Source organism: Heliangelus exortis, chromosome 13, assembly GCF_036169615.1.
Source record: "Heliangelus exortis chromosome 13, bHelExo1.hap1, whole genome shotgun sequence".
NCBI classification, from domain to species: Eukaryota; Metazoa; Chordata; class Aves; order Apodiformes; family Trochilidae; genus Heliangelus; species Heliangelus exortis.
Window position 1 is genome coordinate 459,412 of NC_092434.1, and position 18,350 is coordinate 477,761.

Consider the following 18,350-nt stretch of genomic DNA (forward strand, 5'->3'; position numbering starts at 1 on the left):
CAATCCCAGCACCACCTCACCCAGTCCCTGGGTGCACCCTGGCACCCAGCCTGCCCCACAGCAGCATCCCAGCACCCACACACACACCCTCAGGGGATGCTCTGGGGGTTAAATGGATGGCTTAAAGGACTCTTTAAAAAAAAAAAATTAAAAAAAAAAAAAAAAAATTAAAAAAAAAAAAAATGGGGGAAAAGAATTTAAAGCAAGCGAGGGAGAGGGGTGCAGGGAGTGGAGCATCAGTTCTGTGGGATTGCTGGAAGCCCTGCACAGTTATCACCACACACAGCCTCCCTCAGCTGGCCTGATCTGTCTATTCTTCATTAAGCAAATACGCTGAAATGGAAATGAAAACATAATAGCTATTTGATTCTCGGCGAGATATTTTGCATATTGGTTCGGTGCTGATAGTGGAATTTCATCAACTCCCTTTTTTCATGCTTTAAGACTGAATTACTGAGCCTGGCTTTACAGAGAGGGGAAGAGCCAAAAAATGCTCCTTTCCAAGAGACTCCGCTCCGACGATTAACTCTTCTCCCTCCTTTTTTTTTTTTTTTTTTTTTGGATAATAATGAAGGATTTTCTTTTTTTCCCTCCTTTAAAAAAAAAAAAAAAATTATTTAAAAAAACTGGCAGGGAGCAACGTGCCTGTGCCAGGGATGCAGATCCAGGTGGGCACAAGGGTTGGCATTCCCAGCAGCAGGAAAACCCATCCTTACCCAGGTGATGATTTAATCATTTCCCTCAAATTAAGGTTCTCCCAGCACAGGAACAAGAAATCTCTGCTTGATTCTTTGTGCTGGTAAATTAAATAAAAGGAGGGAAAAAAAAAAAAAAAAAAAAAAAAAAAAAGGGGATGTGGAAAAGAGCAAAAAAGCAAAAAAAAAGGAAGGGGGGGAATATTCTCCAGGCTGCCAAGAGTGAGACCCTGGACGCTCCAGAAGCCTGCACGCAGACAAGAGCAAAGTGATAAGAGGCCTCGATAAGAGCCAGAAAATAGCAACAGCCCCAGACTTTCCCACCGGCTCTGGAGAGGAGGAGAAGGAGGGGGAGGAGGAAGAGGAGGAGTCCCGGTGGTGGGAAGCAGGTTTGGGATTGCAAACACGTGGAGGTTGGGGACAGCCTGGGTGGTGGCTGCTGCTGGCACCCAGCTCTGAGAATTCAGAGGTTTTTAGAAATGTTAGGGATATTTTTCCTTTTTTTTTTTAGGGGATTTATTTTCAGGAAAGCTTTTTAGGAATTATTTTTAGGAATGAAAGGGTTGGGTGGGGGGTGAGCCCCAGGGAGGGATGTGGGGGCTGAGCAGACACACGGCCCAGACTCAGCTCCGGGCACCCTAAAGGTTGGGGTGCAGGGAGACCTCGGGGTGCTCAGCTCCAGGGTGTCACCCCCCCAGCACCAAGGGGACCTGGGGGACATCCCCAGCTCCAGGGCTTGCTGACCATTCCTCCAGGCAGCACGATGGAGGCTCCTTTCTCCATCCTTCCTGCTCCTCCTTATCCCCTGAATCCCCTTATGCTGCCCTTGAGTCCATCATCTGATTCCATATAATTAATACTCATGGTAATAAAAGTAATAATGATAAAAATGAGAATAATAATAATAATAAAATAGGCAATAAACACCACCAGCACTGTCACAACTCCCCTCCACTGCATCACAACAGAGCCAGGGGTAATCCAGCCCAGTCAACACCTCCCAAAACTTCATTTTTTCCCCCCCAGATTTTGCAGCCGTGAGCAAACGGCTGAAGGAACCTGGTATCCCAGTGCCAGAGAGGATCCTAATCCCGGATCCTTCCTTGCAACCAGCTTCCAAGTGATCTCCAGTGATTTGGCTGGGGATTCCCCAGGGTCTTGTAGCAGGGTTGTGCCGTGTCAGCCCCGCAGCAAAGCAACACCCAGAGAACAACCCAAGCTGCAAATCCAAAAAAAAAAAAACCAAAAACCAAACCAACCCAACCCAGCAAACCACCAGTATCTGATGGGACACCAGCCCACCTTCTTCTCACCCAATTTTTCTCCCTGCTCATTAAAGTTCATTCTTACTGACGACCTCGGGTGCCCCCAAACCCCTTCCCTAGGCACTGGGAATGCCAAGAGGGCAACTGAGGATTCAAAACCACCCTCCCGCCCAAGGACCCTCATTTTGGGAGGGAAACAGACAATTTTGAGCACAATTCAACCCTCTCCACTATCAGCCCAGCTGCAGCATCCCAGGGCTGGGCTCTCCCCCCCTCAGCTATCAGCACATTAAAGATCAGCCCCGTGCACGGAGGTGATAGTGGCTGGGGACAGTCCCAGTGGGACATATCTCAAATTTGGGGCCCTTCTCCATCACCCCCCAAAGATAAAAACTCATCCCGACCCTTCCCGTGGTGCCTTGTGTCCAAAGAGCAAAAAAATGAAATGTCAGTTGAGGGAGGCTGAAGGGGGATCCCTGATGTGTGGGTAACAGTTTATATTAAATGGCAGCTCATTTATCCAGGAGGGGGGTGAAGGATAACAAGAGAATCAAGGGGATGGGGATGTTATGATTGCTCGTGGTGTGTATGTATACAACAATTTATTATTAATTTTATAAACTAATTATGCCTAATTTCTGCAGGAAGGGAATGAAGGGGAGGGTGGGATGCTACGAGTACTTGTGGGAAGGGGACATGCTGCAATTGCTTGGGGGGAGAGGAGGAATTTATACTAATTTACAATTAAATTTATGATAATTTCTGGTTAATCTTATAATAGTTTATAACCAAATTTATAAAGTATATATTTATAAAATATTTAGGCCTAATTTATCCAGGAGGATGAAGGACAGTGGGGGGATGGAGGTGATGATGGGGGTTGCTGTGCTTGCTCATGGAAGGGGGGGTATTTATAATAATTTATAATTATATATAACAATTTATTATTACATTTATAACATGTTTAGGCTTAACTTATCCAGGAGGGGGGTGGTGGTGGAATAAAGGAGAGTGGGGGAAAAGAGGTGGTGGGGATGCTGTGATTGCTCAAGGGGGGCACTTCAGCTAATTTATTATGAAATATATAAAGTATTTATGTATCCAAGAAGCCAATGAAAGATGGATGGGAGGTGCTGGGGATGCTGTGATTGCTCATGGGGGGGGGGGTGGTGTTTCAGCCGATTTATTATTAAATATATCTAAGTATTTATGTACCCAAGAAGGGAACGAATGATAGGGAGGGAGGTGGTGGGGATGCTCATGGGGGGCGGGAGAGGGCACAAAGAGCACTCATGGGGGTGGGGAATTTCAGTGAATTTATTATTAAATTTTATGTCTCCAAGAAGGAAAATAACAGGGGGGGGGAGGGATGCTGTGATTGCTCAGGGGGGGAGGATGCTGATCCTACAAGCACTCAGGGGGCGATGCTGTAATTACCAGCGATGGTGATAAGGGAGGGGAGGGGGATGGGGGGGGAGGGAAAGATGCTCCCTCTATCCCCACCCATCCCTCCCGGCCCTGGGCAAGCAAAAAGCAAGGGGGGGGGAGGTAAAAAAAAAAAAAAAGCCTGAGCAAAAAGCAGCTCTGGTGGTAGGGGAGAGCTCGGTTTCAGGAGGAGCTGCCGGCCCTGCCAAGCCGGTGTCCTCGGGGCGGGGGGTGCAGGCACCGAACATTCATCACCCCCTCAACTCGGTAACTTTATCAGCGGGTGAGCACGGCGCCATCGCTGGTCCCAGCCATCCCCGGAGCTCAGATAGGGCTGATAAAGCCCTGATAGATTACAGGAGATTGGGTCACTCCAGGGGCCGCCGGTACTAAAGACTCATCGCCAGCCAGAAGCCTCCTCCCGGAGAAGAGGGGAGGAGGGGAGGGGGGGGGGGATGGTTGGGGAGGGATCCACGGGGAAAATGAGGAAGAAAATGCAAGGGGCAGTGAGGATGAAGTGACTTTGTGTTTGAGATGGGGGCGATAAGGCTCTGATAGGTTTAGGTTTTTGAGGAAGAGTCAAACAGAGCCAGTCCCAGGATGTCAGGTGGATGGGGGAAGGTTGCTTGGTGGTGGGAAGAGGATGGGATGCTCAGAGCCATCCTGGCTGGAGAGGGAATCATGGAATAATAGAATTGTCAGGGTTGGAAGGAACCTCTGGAGATCATCAACTCCAAGCCCCCTGGCACAGCAGGATCCCCCAGGAACAGGTCCAGGAGGGTTTGGGAAGTCTCCAGAGAAGGAGACTCCACCAGCTCTCTGGGCAGCCTGGGCTCCCTCAGCCTCACAGGGAAAGTTTCTCCTCATGTTCAGGTGGAGTCTCCTATGTCCCAGCTTAAGTCCATGATTCCCTGTCATTCCAAAGGCATCCTAGCTGGGAGCAGGGGGGGATGTTGGCCCATCAGTACCAGGTGATGGCAAGGGCAGAGGTCAAGCTCTTTGCTAATCTAGTGACAAATTAGCCTGGAGATGCCATGCTGGAACCATCCCCCCTTCCTCTGGGAAGTGGCTTCATGTCCTGACAGGTCCATCCTGCTGCCAAAACACACCAGAAATGGGGAGGGGACAGATTTTAGCCTCAACCCCAAGACTTTCAGTCCATGATGGCACCAGGTGAAGAGAAGGCTGGGGGGATGTAGAAGGATGACAGTGGACACAGCCCAGCAGACCACCAGAGCCATCACTGAAGATTCCCTGGCTGCAGTGTCCCTGCTGCTCCCAGTGCCACGCTGGACCCCTTTGGGGTCTCCAAAAAAGAGGGGGCTGAGCAGGGGGCTCCAGAAGCAGCAAAGAACCCTGAGAGGGTCCAACATTGTTGGGTGGCTCACCTGCAAGAAGCAGCCCAGCAGATGAAGGTCACTGGGGCCATGGGGACAACACTGTCCCCAAAACCACCACCACCTCTCTGGCCTCCCCCTTGCAGCCTTTGCTGGACCAGCACCAGCACCAACACCAGCAACTCCCCCTCAGCAGCCCCAACCCTCCTCTTCCTCCAACTCCAAGTTGTGTGGCCACTTGTGCCCAAGCTCCTCCGGCTCTGAGTTTCCCTCTGTGCAACCCTGCGTGCCTGTGCTGCCTCACTTCTTTCTTTTTTTTTTTTTTGAATTTTTTTTTTCCTGTTCTTGGCATTTTGGTGGAGCGAGATAAGAGTAAAAAACAACAGAGCTGCTCGGAGAGTGAAAAAGGGAGATAGATAACGCAGATACCGACTCCTACACAAAACAGTCCTGGCTTTATCACTGCTTTTTATCACAGTTCCTCTAAAAAAAATAAAGAGAGCAGCCCAACTGGAATGGGGCAGCACACTAAAAAATGAACTTTATACAATTTTGCTCTTTAGTTTTATATTTAGATGAAACAAAGTTGAGATTCTTGCGGGTGATACCTTCTCCAGTCCAAGGAACCAAAAAGTCTGGAAGCCCCATTTGTCCTGGTGGGGATGGGTGAGGAAATACAAGTATGATTTAGGAAAGATGGGTGAGGAAATAAAGGGATAATTTAGGAAAGATGGGTGAGGAAATAGAGGGATAATTTAGGAAAGATGATGCTGAAGGAGCAGTGCCAGTGCCAGTGGGATGGTTTGAACATCTTTAAGTGGGTTGGTGGGATGAGGCTGGTCCCAAAGCATCCTGATGGAGCAGGCAGCATCCTGCAGCCCCAGCAAGGCTCAGGTAGGAGATGGATACATAAAGGCAGAAACCTCCAGCACAGCATCCTCAGGCCCTGCCAGATGATCCCTGGGGCCAAGCAGGGAGATGGCAGAGCCAGCACCAGGCTCCCCACCACACAGCACCAGCATCCCCACCACGTTCCCAATGGGTCCCCCATCCCCAGGAGCCCAGGACAACGTCACCATCCCAGCCTGGGGAGGAGAGCACACGTTCAAAGACATCACACAGCTCCCAAAAATTCTTTGCCAACTACCCCCTGCCCCTGAGGACACTGCTGGGGGTTCTGCCAACCCCTGGGCACAGCCTGGGGAGGGCAAAAAAACCCAACCAAACACCAACCCACCAGCCCCCAACATGCAGGGAACAGCCAGAAAGAGGGAAAAGAAAAAAAATAATATATATATATATATATATAAAAACGGACTGGAGGTTTTTCCCCTCCCCTCGCACTCCCTTCCCTACCTTCTTTTTGAAAAACATAATTTATCTGTGTATTATCAAGAAATCCAGACACTTTAATCAGTGAGCTATGAAGTCAGTATTTCCATTCTTATCTAGCGGAGGAGTGGAAATGGAGAGCAGATAGGCAGCTCCGAGCCGGGTCCGTGGTGGGGAATGTTAATGGGAGGAGCGGCAGAGCCATTGGCTACCGAGCTGCCGCTATCGCTCCCATTATCGGCTCCTTATCGCGGCAACCATCGCAGCGCAGTAATGGGGCCAGTTCAACTTTCCGCATTATCATAGGAGCTGGAAGGAGCATGAGAGGCCTCGGCTGGGAGATGGAGAAGAGAGCGAGAGAGGCCCAACTTCTCGCTGGAGCAAGCCGGAGGAGGAGGGGAGGAGAAGGGAGTGGGGTTGGGGAGGGGGGGAAGTGAAAAGCAGGTTTTTTTTCCTCCTCCCGGTGTGTGCTGGAGGTGGCCACGTGTGTGTGGGGTGATGCTCAGAGTCCCAAGGAACGACCCTGCTGAGCATCCCCAAAAGTCTGGGTACTGACCCTGAGGCACAGCCCGAGGTGCCACAACCCCAGCAAGCATCTCCAAAGCCCTGGAGACAAAACCCCATCAAGCACCCCCAAAGCCATGGAGCCAAAATCCCATCAAGCACCCCAAAATCCTGGGCCTGCAACCCCATCAAACATTTTCAAAACTCTGGAGCCAAAACTCCATCAAACACCCCCAAAATCATGGGCCTGCAACCCCATCAAGCACCCCCAAAATCATGGGCCTGCAAACCTATCAAGCACCTCCAAAGCCCTGGGCACCAACCCCATCAAGCACCACCAAAGCCAAACCCCATCAAGCACCCCAAAATCCTGGGCCTGCAACCCCATCGAGCATCTCCAGAGCTCTGGAGCTACAACCCCATCAAGCACTGCAAAAATCCTGGGCCTGCAACCCCATCAAGCATCTCCAAAGCCCTGGGCACTGACCCCCAGGCACATCCCAAAGCCACAACCCTGTTGGGCATCTCCAAAACCCCAGGCACTGCCCCAGAGGAACATCCCCAAAGCCCTGGGGACCATCAAACAACCACAAATCCCCAAGGCCACGACCCCGTGGGGCCCCTCCAAAGCCTTGGACACTGACCCAGAGGTACATCCCCAAGCAACATCAAGCACCCCACATAAATCCTGGCCCCAGAGCTCCACCAAGCATCTCCAAAGCCATGGACACTAACCTAAAAAGCACCCCAAAATCCTGAGCCCACAACCTCAACAAGCATCTCCAAAGCCATGGGCATCAACCCCATCAAGCACCCCCCAAAATCCTGGCCCCAGAGCCCCATCAAGCATCTCCAAAGCCATGGGCATCAACCCCATCAAGCACCCCAAAAATCCTGGGCCTGCAACCCCATCAAGCATCTCCAAAGCCGTGGACACTAACCCCACAAAGCAACCCCAAAATCCCGAGCCCACCACCACCCCATGAAGCAGCTCCAAACCCCTGGAGCCACAACCCCACCAGGCATCTCCAAAAGCCCCAGGCACTGAGCTCTTTGATCATCCCCAAAGCCTCGGGCACGACCCTGTTTGAGCATCCCCGAAGCCCCGGGCACCGACCCTATAAAGAACATCCCCGAAAGCTCCGGGGCCACGACCCTCGGCTCGCCAAGGACAAGAGAAAACAATGCATCTATATTTCATCAGATGAACAAATTAGGAGGAGGACATTTCCTCCTCGCTCCCTATCGACTGGGAGATGTCAAGAAAATATGTTGATGTGAGAAAGAGGAGATAAAGAATTATTTTGGAGGAAAAAAGCCGTGGAAGGCTCTTATCTGGAGTGACTCACAGGCACACACTCCTTAACCCCACTGCAGCCCAAGGTCAGCACTCGCATTCCTCTCCGCCTTTCAGCCCTTCCAAAAAAACTTGGTGCTGCAGAACAATGCGGAGCCTCTGCCCGGCAGGCAGCGGAAGAGGGAACTCTATTGCCCCCGAAACACTTGAACTTTCCTGATAAAAGAAGCAAGCGGGACAGCAGCCTGGCCGGGCCTCCAAAAAACCCTGAGTCAGGCAGCAAAAACAGTCACGGGATAGGTTGCAGGGAAAAAAAAAAGGGGGGAAAAAAAAAGGGGGGAAAAAAAAAGGGGGGAAAAAAAAAGGGGGGAAAAAAAAGGGGGGGAAAAAAAAGGGGGGGAAAAAAAAGGGGGGGAAAAAAAAGGGGGGGAAAAAAAAGGGGGGGAAAAAAAAGGGGGGAAAAAAAAGGGGGGGAAAAAAAAGGGGGGGAAAAAAAAGGGGGGGAAAAAAAAGGGGGGGAAAAAAAAGGGGGGGAAAAAAAAGGGGGGGAAAAAAAAGGGGGGGAAAAAAAAGGGGGGGAAAAAAAAGGGGGGGAAAAAAAAGGGGGGGAAAAAAAAAGGGGGGGAAAAAAAAGGGGGGAAAAAAAAGGGGGGGAAAAAAAAGGGGGGGAAAAAAAAGGGGGGGAAAAAAAAGGGGGGGAAAAAAAAGGGGGGAAAAAAAGGGGGGGAAAAAAAGGGGGGGAAAAAAAGGGGGGGAAAAAAAAGGGGGGGAAAAAAAAGGGGGGAAAAAAAAGGGGGGGAAAAAAAAGGGGGGGAAAAAAAAGGGGGGGAAAAAAAAGGGGGGGAAAAAAAAAGGGGGGGAAAAAAAAGGGGGGGAAAAAAAAGGGGGGGAAAAAAAAGGGGGGAAAAAAAGGGGGGGAAAAAAAAGGGGGGGAAAAAAAAGGGGGGGAAAAAAAAGGGGGGGAAAAAAAGGGGGGGAAAAAAAAGGGGGAAAAAAAAGGGGGGAAAAAAAAGGGGGGAAAAAAAAAGGGGGGGAAAAAAAGGGGGGGAAAAAAAGGGGGGGAAAAAAGGGGGGGAAAAAAAGGGGGGAAAAAAAAGGGGGGAAAAAAAAGGGGGGGAAAAAAAGGGGGGGAAAAAAAGGGGGGAAAAAAAGGGGGGAAAAAAAAGGGGGAAAAAAAAGGGGGGAAAAAAAAGGGGGGAAAAAAAAGGGGGGAAAAAAAAGGGGGGAAAAAAAAGGGGGAAAGGGGAAAAGGGGGAAAAGGGGGAAAAGGGGGAAAAGGGGGAAAAGGGGGAAAAGGGGGAAAAGGGGGAAAAGGGGGAAAAGGGGGAAAAGGGGGAAAAGGGGGAAAAGGGGAAAAGGGGGAAAAGGGGGAAGAAAAAAAAAGGAAGAAAAAAAAAGGAAGAAAAAAAAAGGAAGAAAAAAAAAGGAAGAAAAAAAAAGGAAGAAAAAAAAGGAAGAAAAAAAAAGGAAGAAAAAAAAAGGAAGAAAAAAAAAAGGAAGAAAAAAAAAGGAAGAAAAAAAAAGGAAGAAAAAAAAGGAAGAAAAAAAAAGGAAGAAAAAAAAGGAAGAAAAAAAAAGGAAGAAAAAAAAAGGAAGAAAAAAAAAGGAAGAAAAAAAAAGGAAGAAAAAAAAGGAAGAAAAAAAAAGGAAGAAAAAAAAAGGAAGAAAAAAAGAAGAAAAAAAAGGAAGAAAAAAAAGGAAGAAAAAAAAAGGAAGAAAAAAAAAGGAAGAAAAAAAAAGGAAGGAAATAAAAAAAAGGAAGGGAAGGGAAAAAAAAAAAGGAAGGGAAGGAAAAAAAAAAAAAAAGGAAGGGAAGGGAAAAAAAAAAAAAAGGAAGGGAAGGGAAAAAAAAAAGGAAGGAAAAAAAAAAGGAAAAAAGATATATTTGCCTCCTGCTGCCATCCCTGCTCTTCTCCCCCCAGGACTCAAAGTCCACACCCATGGCCCAGACGTGGGGCCGGTAGAGGTGGTTTCCACTTTTTCTTCTTAAGAAAGAAAACTCAACAGGTCTGGGCTGTCCCCTCCGCTGCTCCCGCCACTCCTTGGGGACACTCGTGTCCTCCTGGCCACGTCCCAGTGCTGGGCTGCTTTCCTCCCTGCACCATTCCCCTGGCCATGCCTCATTTTTTTTCTTCTTGCAATAGGATGGACAAACCTCCTCGTCCCTTCCCCGGAAAGGCTGAATTTGTCCCCAAAACCACCGAGGCCGAGCAGGGCACAACAGCTCCATCCCCAGTGCTGTCCCTTCCGTCTTCCAGGGACACGGGTGGCACTGACCCCATGCAGGGTACCCCAGAGATGATGGACATGGGGACACCAGGGGACCAGTGACTTGATGCCACGCTGCCCCTGGGGACACTGTGGGCATGGTGACACCAGGGGACCTGGCTCCTCAGTGACTTGATGCCACACTGCCCCTGGGGACACTGGGGACACGGTGACACCAGGGGACCAGTGACTTGATGCCACGCTGCCCTTGGGGACACTGTGGGCACAGTGACACCAGGGGACCAGTGACTTGATGCCACGCTGCCCTTGGGGACACTGTGGGCACAGTGACACCAGGGGACCAGTGACTTGATGCCACGCTGCCCCTGGGGACACTGTGGACATGGGGACACCAGGGGACCAGTGACTTGATGCCACGCTGCCCTTGGGGACACTGTGGGCACGGTGACACCAGGGGACTTGGCTCCTCAGTGACTTGATGCCACGCTGCCCCTGGGGACACTGTGGGCACGGTGACACCAGGGGACCTGGCTCCTCAGTGACTTGATGCCACATTTTTCTTGGGATGCTGCAGGCATGGACAGGGTGACATCATTGTCACTCCCACAGCTTGATGCCACCATGGCTCCATGAGGTCACCAGGGAGGGGACAGGGCTGTCATAGAATCACAGAATCCTAGAACTGGCTGGGTTGGAAGGGACCTCAGAGCTCATCAAGTCCAACCCTTGCTCCACTCCCCCCGTGGTTCCCAGCCCATGGCACTGAGTGCCACATCCAGGCTCTTTGGAAATATCTCCAGGGATGGAGAATCCACCCCTTCCCTGGGCAGCCCATTCCAATGCCTGATCACCCTCTCCAGAAAGAAATTCTTTCTAATGTCCAACCTAAACCTCCCCTGGCACAACTTGAGACCTCTTGTGCCCTCTTGTCTTGCTGAGAGTTGCCTGGGAAAAGAGACCAAGAGAGTCCCAAGGGACCAAGAGTCCCTCCCCACGATCAGGGGATGCCCTGCACCTTAGCACCATCTCCTCGTGCAACGGGCTCAACCCCCCTGGGACTGGGTGTCTTTCTTCCCTGCCCACCTCACAACTTGGCCAAAGGGGAACCTGCAGCTCGCCCCGTGGCCTCCTGACTCACCACGCACAATAAAACCTTACCCAAAGCACCCACGTGGGAGCAGGAACCCCAAACCCCAGGAACCCCAAACCCCAGCTGGAGGTGCCTTTCCCCACACTGCCGTGGGACACTGGGGACCATCCCCACAGTGTGGCCATCCCCATGGCTCCACACCCTCTGGGGGTGCCCAAGGAGGGGATGCTGAGGGGCCGGGCGTCCCCCCCAGGGATCAGGGGGTGGGAAGTGGCAGCAGACAGAACCCAGCCCAGCCCACGGGCCCTGGAAGCAGCCGCCTGCCAAAAGCCTCCAGCACGGTGCCAACCCCGACCCATGGAATGGGTTTGGTGGGAAAAGACCTTCCAGATCAGCCAGTCCAACCCTTCCCCCAGTGCCACCAGGGTCACCACACCCATGTCCCTCAGCACCACATCTCCAGGGCTTGGAAACCCCTCCAGGGATGATGGGGACTCCACCATTTCCAGGGAGAAATTGTTCCCCAGCTCCAACCTAAACCTCCCCTGGCACAACTTGAGTTGTGCCAAAAGTTCCTCTTGTCCCATCCCTTGTTCCTTGGGAGCAGAGCCCGACCCCCCCTGGCTCCAACCTCCTCTCAGGGGGTTGCAGAGAGCCAGAAGGTCTCCCCTCAGCCTCCTCTGCTCCAGGATCAGCACCCCCACATCCTCTCTGCCTGATGCTCTGGCACCAAGGGCAGCACCACCTGAGCCAGGTATGATGTGTCCTGTGCCAGCAGAGCCTGGGCTGGTGGCACAGGGCAGCCCAGAGCCCAGAAAATGGAAGTATTGCTCTGGAGTAAGGTCGAGGCCAGCTTCTCCTTTGGCACCAAGCTTGGTGCCAAACCCTCTCCCAGCCCCAGGGATGGTCCTGCCGGGACTGCTGGCCATGGAAGAGGAGAAAAACTCCCGGCAACGCCTGTGGTGGGTCCAGACCTTCCCCCCCCAGCAGGAGCTGAGTCACTGTTGGGAAACAGCCAGTGCTGGCTGGGAGAACTCCCCAGGGTGGGTGGGCACCCCAGCAGCACCCCCTCACCACCAGGGGCATCCCCCCTGCCCTGTCCCACCACTGTCCCACCCCAGGAAGCTGGCTGCAGCTGGGCAGAGGTGTCCCAGGGCTTTGCTGCCTGCACCAAGCAGTGGGAACTTCAAGGTGCCACTGTCACCTGGGGATGTCACTGAGTCAGGGCTGGCAAATGCCTCCCGGGGGGGGAAGGTTGGTTTGCACAAGATGGGAGGGGTTGGCAGGCAGGCAAACAGGCAGCACCCGTGGGAGCAGCAGACGTGTGGGACACAGGGATGCCACCCCGGGAACAGCGGGAGCTGGGGGAGTGGGGGTGGGGGGGGCTGCATCCCCAGGGAGGTGCAGAAGGGACCAGTTTGGGGAGTGGAGGTGAGGAGGGCCCTGCCAGCACCCAGAGCATCCCTGGGGAGCAGCAGCAAGCCCTCCCCACCCTGCAGAGCACCCCGGGGTCCCACACCTCCCCGGGCACCCCGTCTCGGAGCATCCCTCTCTGGTAGGCATGGATGGGGAAACTGAGGCACGGAGGCTGGTAATGGTGGAAAAGTGCAGCAGCATGAGAGGTGGGGGGGAAAAAAAAAACCAAACCAAACCAAACCCCAACAACCAGAGGCAGTTAGTCAGGAGGGAAAGGGAAGGAGCAACTCAGAGCAAAGGGAGCAGGAGAGGAGCGGGCAGGAGGCGTGCCGGGAGCATCCCACGGCTCATCATGCCACTGCTAAAAATAGATGTTGACTTGGCCACTGTCATCTTTACCAGAAATGTGATATTCCAAGCTCCTGGGAAAGATTCTCCCACCCTCTGGCCACCACCATGACCCCGTGCCTAGCACCCACCACCCCTTTATGGGCACCCAGCATCCCCCTGCACGGCATCACCAGGTGGTACTGGGGCCCAGCCCAGTTTGCAGAAGAGGAAAGGGGAGGAAAAACCACAGAACAACAAAACCACCCCAAAGCACCCCGTCGGGAGGCGTCGAGGCTGAACGGCGCGGATCAGGATGCTTATCTGACACCATCTAATAGAGATTTAAACCGAAAAATTAAAAAAAAAAAAAAAAAAAGATAATCCACATGCAAAAAAAAAAAAATATGATGGTGCTTTCGCCTCCCCGCCCCAGCCCGTGTCTTCCCTCGGCAGAGCAGAATCTGAGATAAGGATCGAAAAAGAAAGTCAAAGCTCTCATCAAACTAATGCAACATCTGCAGCTGATAAGAGGCACTGGGGAGAGCTCGGCTCAGCTTGTTTCACAGAGGGGGGAGTTAAAAAAAAACACCAAAACACCACAACCCAACGCACCTTGGGAAAAAAAAAGCACATATGCAGCTGCCCCCCCCTCCCATCCAGATAATTAAAGTGCCTGCGCTAATCATATTTGCAATGGAACAAATTGTTGGAGCCCTTTTGCCCCTCTTGGCTGTGTTTGTTGTTGTAGCGAATCCTGCTCCGGGTCTGCTGAGGAGAGATAAGTGGTCCTTATCTCCCCTGGCAATCTCTATCAGGATGGAGATCAGGCCCCGGTGCTTATCGGGAGCTCAGATCTACTGCAAAGCAGAATAGAAAAGGAAAAGGAAAGGAGAAAAAATAAAAATAAAAAGAAACAAAACGCACTAACAGGCCCTTACGACTAGAAGAACGTTGGCTTCCAGTTCATTTCGGGAGGGAAAAAAAAAATCAAAAAAAAAAAAATCAAAAAATCTATATAGTTCGGCTAACGACAGAGGGAGAGGCAGATCAGGAAGATGAGATCAATCTCTCTCCTGCTTATCGGGTTCCCCCATCGGAAGCCCCGGCTGGGAGCGCACGCACCGGCAGCATCGCTCGGCAGCCGGGTGCCCACGCTCCCATGTTTGAAGTTAATAAATATCAGAGGCAATCGGGGCTGGAGATCAGCTCCTGAGCTCTATCAGCCCCTCACATCTATCAACCAGCAGAACAAAAGACAGACACGCACAAAAAAAAAAAAAAAAAAAAAAAAGGAAAGAAACAACCCCAACCTAACACCCTCTAAACGAAGCAGCAGCCGCAGGGGGCTGGGTTTGGAGCCAGGGATGGAGCAGGGGGGGGAAAGCAACTGCTCTCCCCCCCTGAAAAATTTAATATATAAACACTCCGGGGGGTTTCCCTGCTCTGGGAGCCACCATCGCGATGCAATGGGCTTTCAGAACCTCAGTGCTGCGCGGCACCGGGTCCCCCCCTCACTCCCCTCTCTGTCCCCGTCCCCCTCCAGCCCAAAAGGAGAAAAAGAAGGGTAAAGCAGGCGGTTAAATATAGTCTGATCTTTGTCTTATCGCTCTTGGCGATCGCCCGCTGTCCCGGCGATCTCCCCGGCGAGCCTATCTGAGCATCGCATCGAGTTAAAAAAAAAATAAAAAAAAAATAAAAAAAGAAAGAAAAAACCCAAGGAAAAAAACCAACCAACACACACGCACAAAACAAACAAAAACAAAAAAAGCAACAAAAACCCAACACAAAACGCCTCACCCAGAAAAAGAGAAGCAAAAAAAAAAAAAAAAAAAAAATTAATAATAATAATTTAAAAAATAACAATAATAAAAAAAAACCCCAGCAGATACCGATCTGGAGGAGGTTTTGAATGCTCCAGTGAGATGATATAAAGGATAGACTTTGTGGAAACAGGTCCGGTCTGTACATGAGAGGAGTCTGGTTACGGGAGCCCTGATTCATGCATACCTTCCCTCCGAGGCAGCGGCAAAGACGCTCTCGCCGCGCTCGCCGCCTCTAATGACTGTTTTCATGTTGACACACACAGGAAAGGTTCCAAGCTTTCAGCTTTTTTAATCAGTTTTGGCCATCGCCGGCCGCCTGAGATCAGCCTCCCCGCTTTTATCATCTCTTCACATCTCTCGCAAAAAAGCAACAGAGGAAAAAAAAAAAAAAAAAAAAGAAAAAAAAGATAGAAGACGCCTTCGCCTGGCCAAACCAAGCTGCCACGGCTTCAACCCAACCCCGTTTTGGACCCGACGCGTCTCCCCTGCCCCTGCCCTGCAACCCAGGAGGGTGCAGGGTGGTGGGACAGGATGGGCATCCTGCCACGCGTGTCCCCTCCCTTGTGGCAGAGCTATCGCCCACCATCGGCAGCCTGCATTTAGGCGCTACCGATGGGGCTTAAACGGAGCTCGCCGGGGGAGGGATTGGCAGAGCGGGAAGGGTTTTTTAGGGGGGGCTGAAATAAAGCCGGAGAAGTTGAGTAAAAGGAGCAAAAAAAAAAAAAAAATTAAAAAAAAAAATAAAAAAATAGGAGGCAGCTAGGACTATTTTTAACTCTACCCGGGTAAAAGTCTAGCAGCTTTATCACCAGAGCAATCACCCCAGGCAGGGAAACAGGTAGGTGCAACTCAGCCTTGCAATTATTTCAAGAGAAAGATAAAGCGAGATTATCACATGGTGGCCAGCCTTCCCTATCCTCCCATCTCCCCCTTATCGGCAGCTTCCATCGGCTCGGGGGAAAGAAAAAAAACACACACACACACACACACATCCAAAGAGCAGAAAGGAAGGGAAGAAAAGCCCAGCTCAGCCCGGCACCGAAAAACTTCCAGCACTTTGCACAATTTCTCAATGCAGCCAACACATCCCCACCGGACCGAAACCAGCTCCTGGCTGATGGGCTGGACTGGGGGGACACAGGGAGAGGGGGACACGGGGGTTTACGTCCCATGGGACCTCATGGGGGGCACTGTCAGCCTTGTGCCCACCCAGCCTGGGGGGTGAAGTGGGAGTCAGGGGGGTGGGGGGCGGAGGGGACATTGGGCACGGGGAAAGGTGGAAGCCAAGGAGGGTGGTGGGGAGGGTGGGGGTCAGAGGGGGACAGTGGGGGTCAGAGGGGGGACGGTGACACCCATGACGAATGGGGGGTCCCCCCCCGTGCACCCCGTGCAGGATGAGGAGCCCCTGGCAGAGTGAGGGCGCTGCACCCGGGGTGAGGAGCTGCTGGCAGGGCTAGGGTGCCCCGGGGGGGTTTTGGGGAGCCCCGAGGTGCCGGGAGTGCTATCTCGGTGTGTGTGTGATGGAAGTTGGGGAGCCCCTGGCCCCGGGCTGAGGGCGCTGGATGGGAGGCAGGCAAGGGAGATAAGATCACAATTTCAGGCCGTCCCGACAGAGCGATGTTATCAGGACGGGACTTGCAGAACGGAATATTTTAAAGCCTTATCGGGGCCCCCATCAGGAGCCGGTACCGGAGCCACCATGTTGGCGACAGTGGGGGGAGAGGCGGCGGGGGGGCAGACGGCGAAGAGGGGGGGGCGGAAGGGACGGAGACCATAGCGGGAACCGGCACCCATCGCGACAATCCCGGGGGGAATAAGGGAGGGAAAAACCATGGAGGGGAGGGGGAGGGGGAAGGCGGTGAGGGAGCAACGGGATGGGGGGGGGCTGTGCAAAAAAAAGAAAAAAAAAAGGAAGAGGATACTAGAGAGGAGAGGTGGCAGCAGCGGGGGGATTCCGGTATCCGGGACTCACGTTTGATCTGCCGGGGGTTGCTCTGTTTCCTCCTGGACATCGCTCGGCGAGGGGCGAGCCCGGCGCCCCGGCTGGCGGCTGGGCGGGCGGCAGGTGGGTGGCGGCGGGCGGGCCCCCGGTTGCTCGCATGCCCGCCCGCCCCCCCCCGCCGCGCTGCCGGGGCCGGGGCCGAGGCCGGGGCCGAGGCCGGGGCCGGGGCCGGGCCGGGCCGGGCCGTACGCGGCGGAGCGGAACCACCGCTGCCGCCGCCGCGGGATTTTTCTCAATGGAGCGGCCGCGGCGGCTCAAACCCGCGGAACGTTCCCGGGGGGCGGGGCCAACCCCCGCCGCGGCCGCCCATAGGTCCCCGCCCCCCCTCAGGCCCCGCCCACCGGATAGCGTAGCCCCGCGTGACGCCGTGGGGCGGGGCCAAGCGGAGGGGCCCGATCCCTGCGCGGCTTCGGCAGCCGGGGCGCTCCCAGCCCCCCAAACCCCTTCCTTAGGGGGTCCCCCCCCCAAAGCACCAGTGTGGGGGCTCCCAAAGCCTCCTGGAGGACCCCAGAACCGTGCCTGGGGACACGCACCCCCCGCCCCTCTGCGGCCCTTGGGGTCCCCATCCCCTCCCGCGTGTCACCGGCTCCTCCATTTAGGGTCTCCAAGACCCTCCTTTGGGACACCAGCCCCTCCTTGAGGTGCCCAAGCCCCTCTTTCTGGGACCCTGAATCCCCCTTTGGGTTCTCCAAGCCCCTTATTTGGGACCCCAGCTCTCCATTTGGGGTCTCCAAGCCCCCCCTTTGGGACCTCAGTGCCCTTTTTGGCGTCTTCAGCCCCCTCCTTTGGGATTCTAACCCATCTTTAGGGTCCCCAAGGCCCTCCTTTGGGGTCCTCAACCCCTCTTTTGGGGGTCCGATCACCCTTTGCACCCCCACTCCCCCCTCTAGAAGCTCCCAGACTCCTGCAGGACCAACATTTGCATCTTCTGGGACCCCAGACTCTTCCACTGGGGTCCCAACCCACCATCTGGAGGCTCTCAAAGCCTCCTGTGGGCTCCCCCCCCAATCTTCCTATGGGGTTCCCAAGGTCTCTCTTTAAAATCCCTCTCATTTGTAGATGGAGAGTTCAAAAGTCCCACTTAGGAGTTCCAGGTGTCCCAGCTTGGGGTGGGAGACACACTGGTGATGGTGTAGAGGTGCTGGGGAGCTCCTTGGCATCACCCCATCCATCACCAGCCAGTCCTCACCCTGCCGTGCAGCCAGCTGGTGATTTAGGAGCTAATTGGGGGATAAACAGGAGCCGTTGATATTTTGGGTCCACGATGTGAATATTCCTGATGGGGGAAAAAAAAAAAGGGAACCATTTCTGCCCAACCCACCCCTTGGCTGTGACCCATCTGATCTCAGGGGGGTTGCTGGTGCTGATGTCTGGGGATTGACCCAACTACTGCTGTGATTTTGGGATCAGTGGGGCAGCTGAGGAGATGAGGCATGGCCGTGTCCCCTCTCCATCTCTCCCTGGCCATGGGGTGTGCTCTCCCCTCCCTTTCCCACCTCCTTTTTTCTTTCTTTCTTTCTTTTTTTTTTTTTTTTCCTTTTCCTTTTTGAAGGGTTTTTAATTAACTTCCTGTTCCAATGGTGGGATAATGAGTTTTAAGCAGCA

At 53.1% G+C, this 18,350-nt stretch overlaps 1 protein-coding gene across 1 annotated transcript in view; it reads right to left on the reverse strand.

Annotated features, from left to right (window-relative positions):
- ZFPM1 (zinc finger protein, FOG family member 1) overlaps positions 1-17,030 on the reverse strand; it is a 38,582-nt gene extending 21,552 nt beyond the window's left edge. The window contains 1 exon segment of the mRNA XM_071756536.1: positions 16,716-17,030. Within this exon segment, the coding sequence (XP_071612637.1) occupies positions 16,716-16,755 (40 nt within the window). The 5' untranslated portion in view covers positions 16,756-17,030.
- Between the last annotated feature and the right edge of the window lie 1,320 nt (positions 17,031-18,350).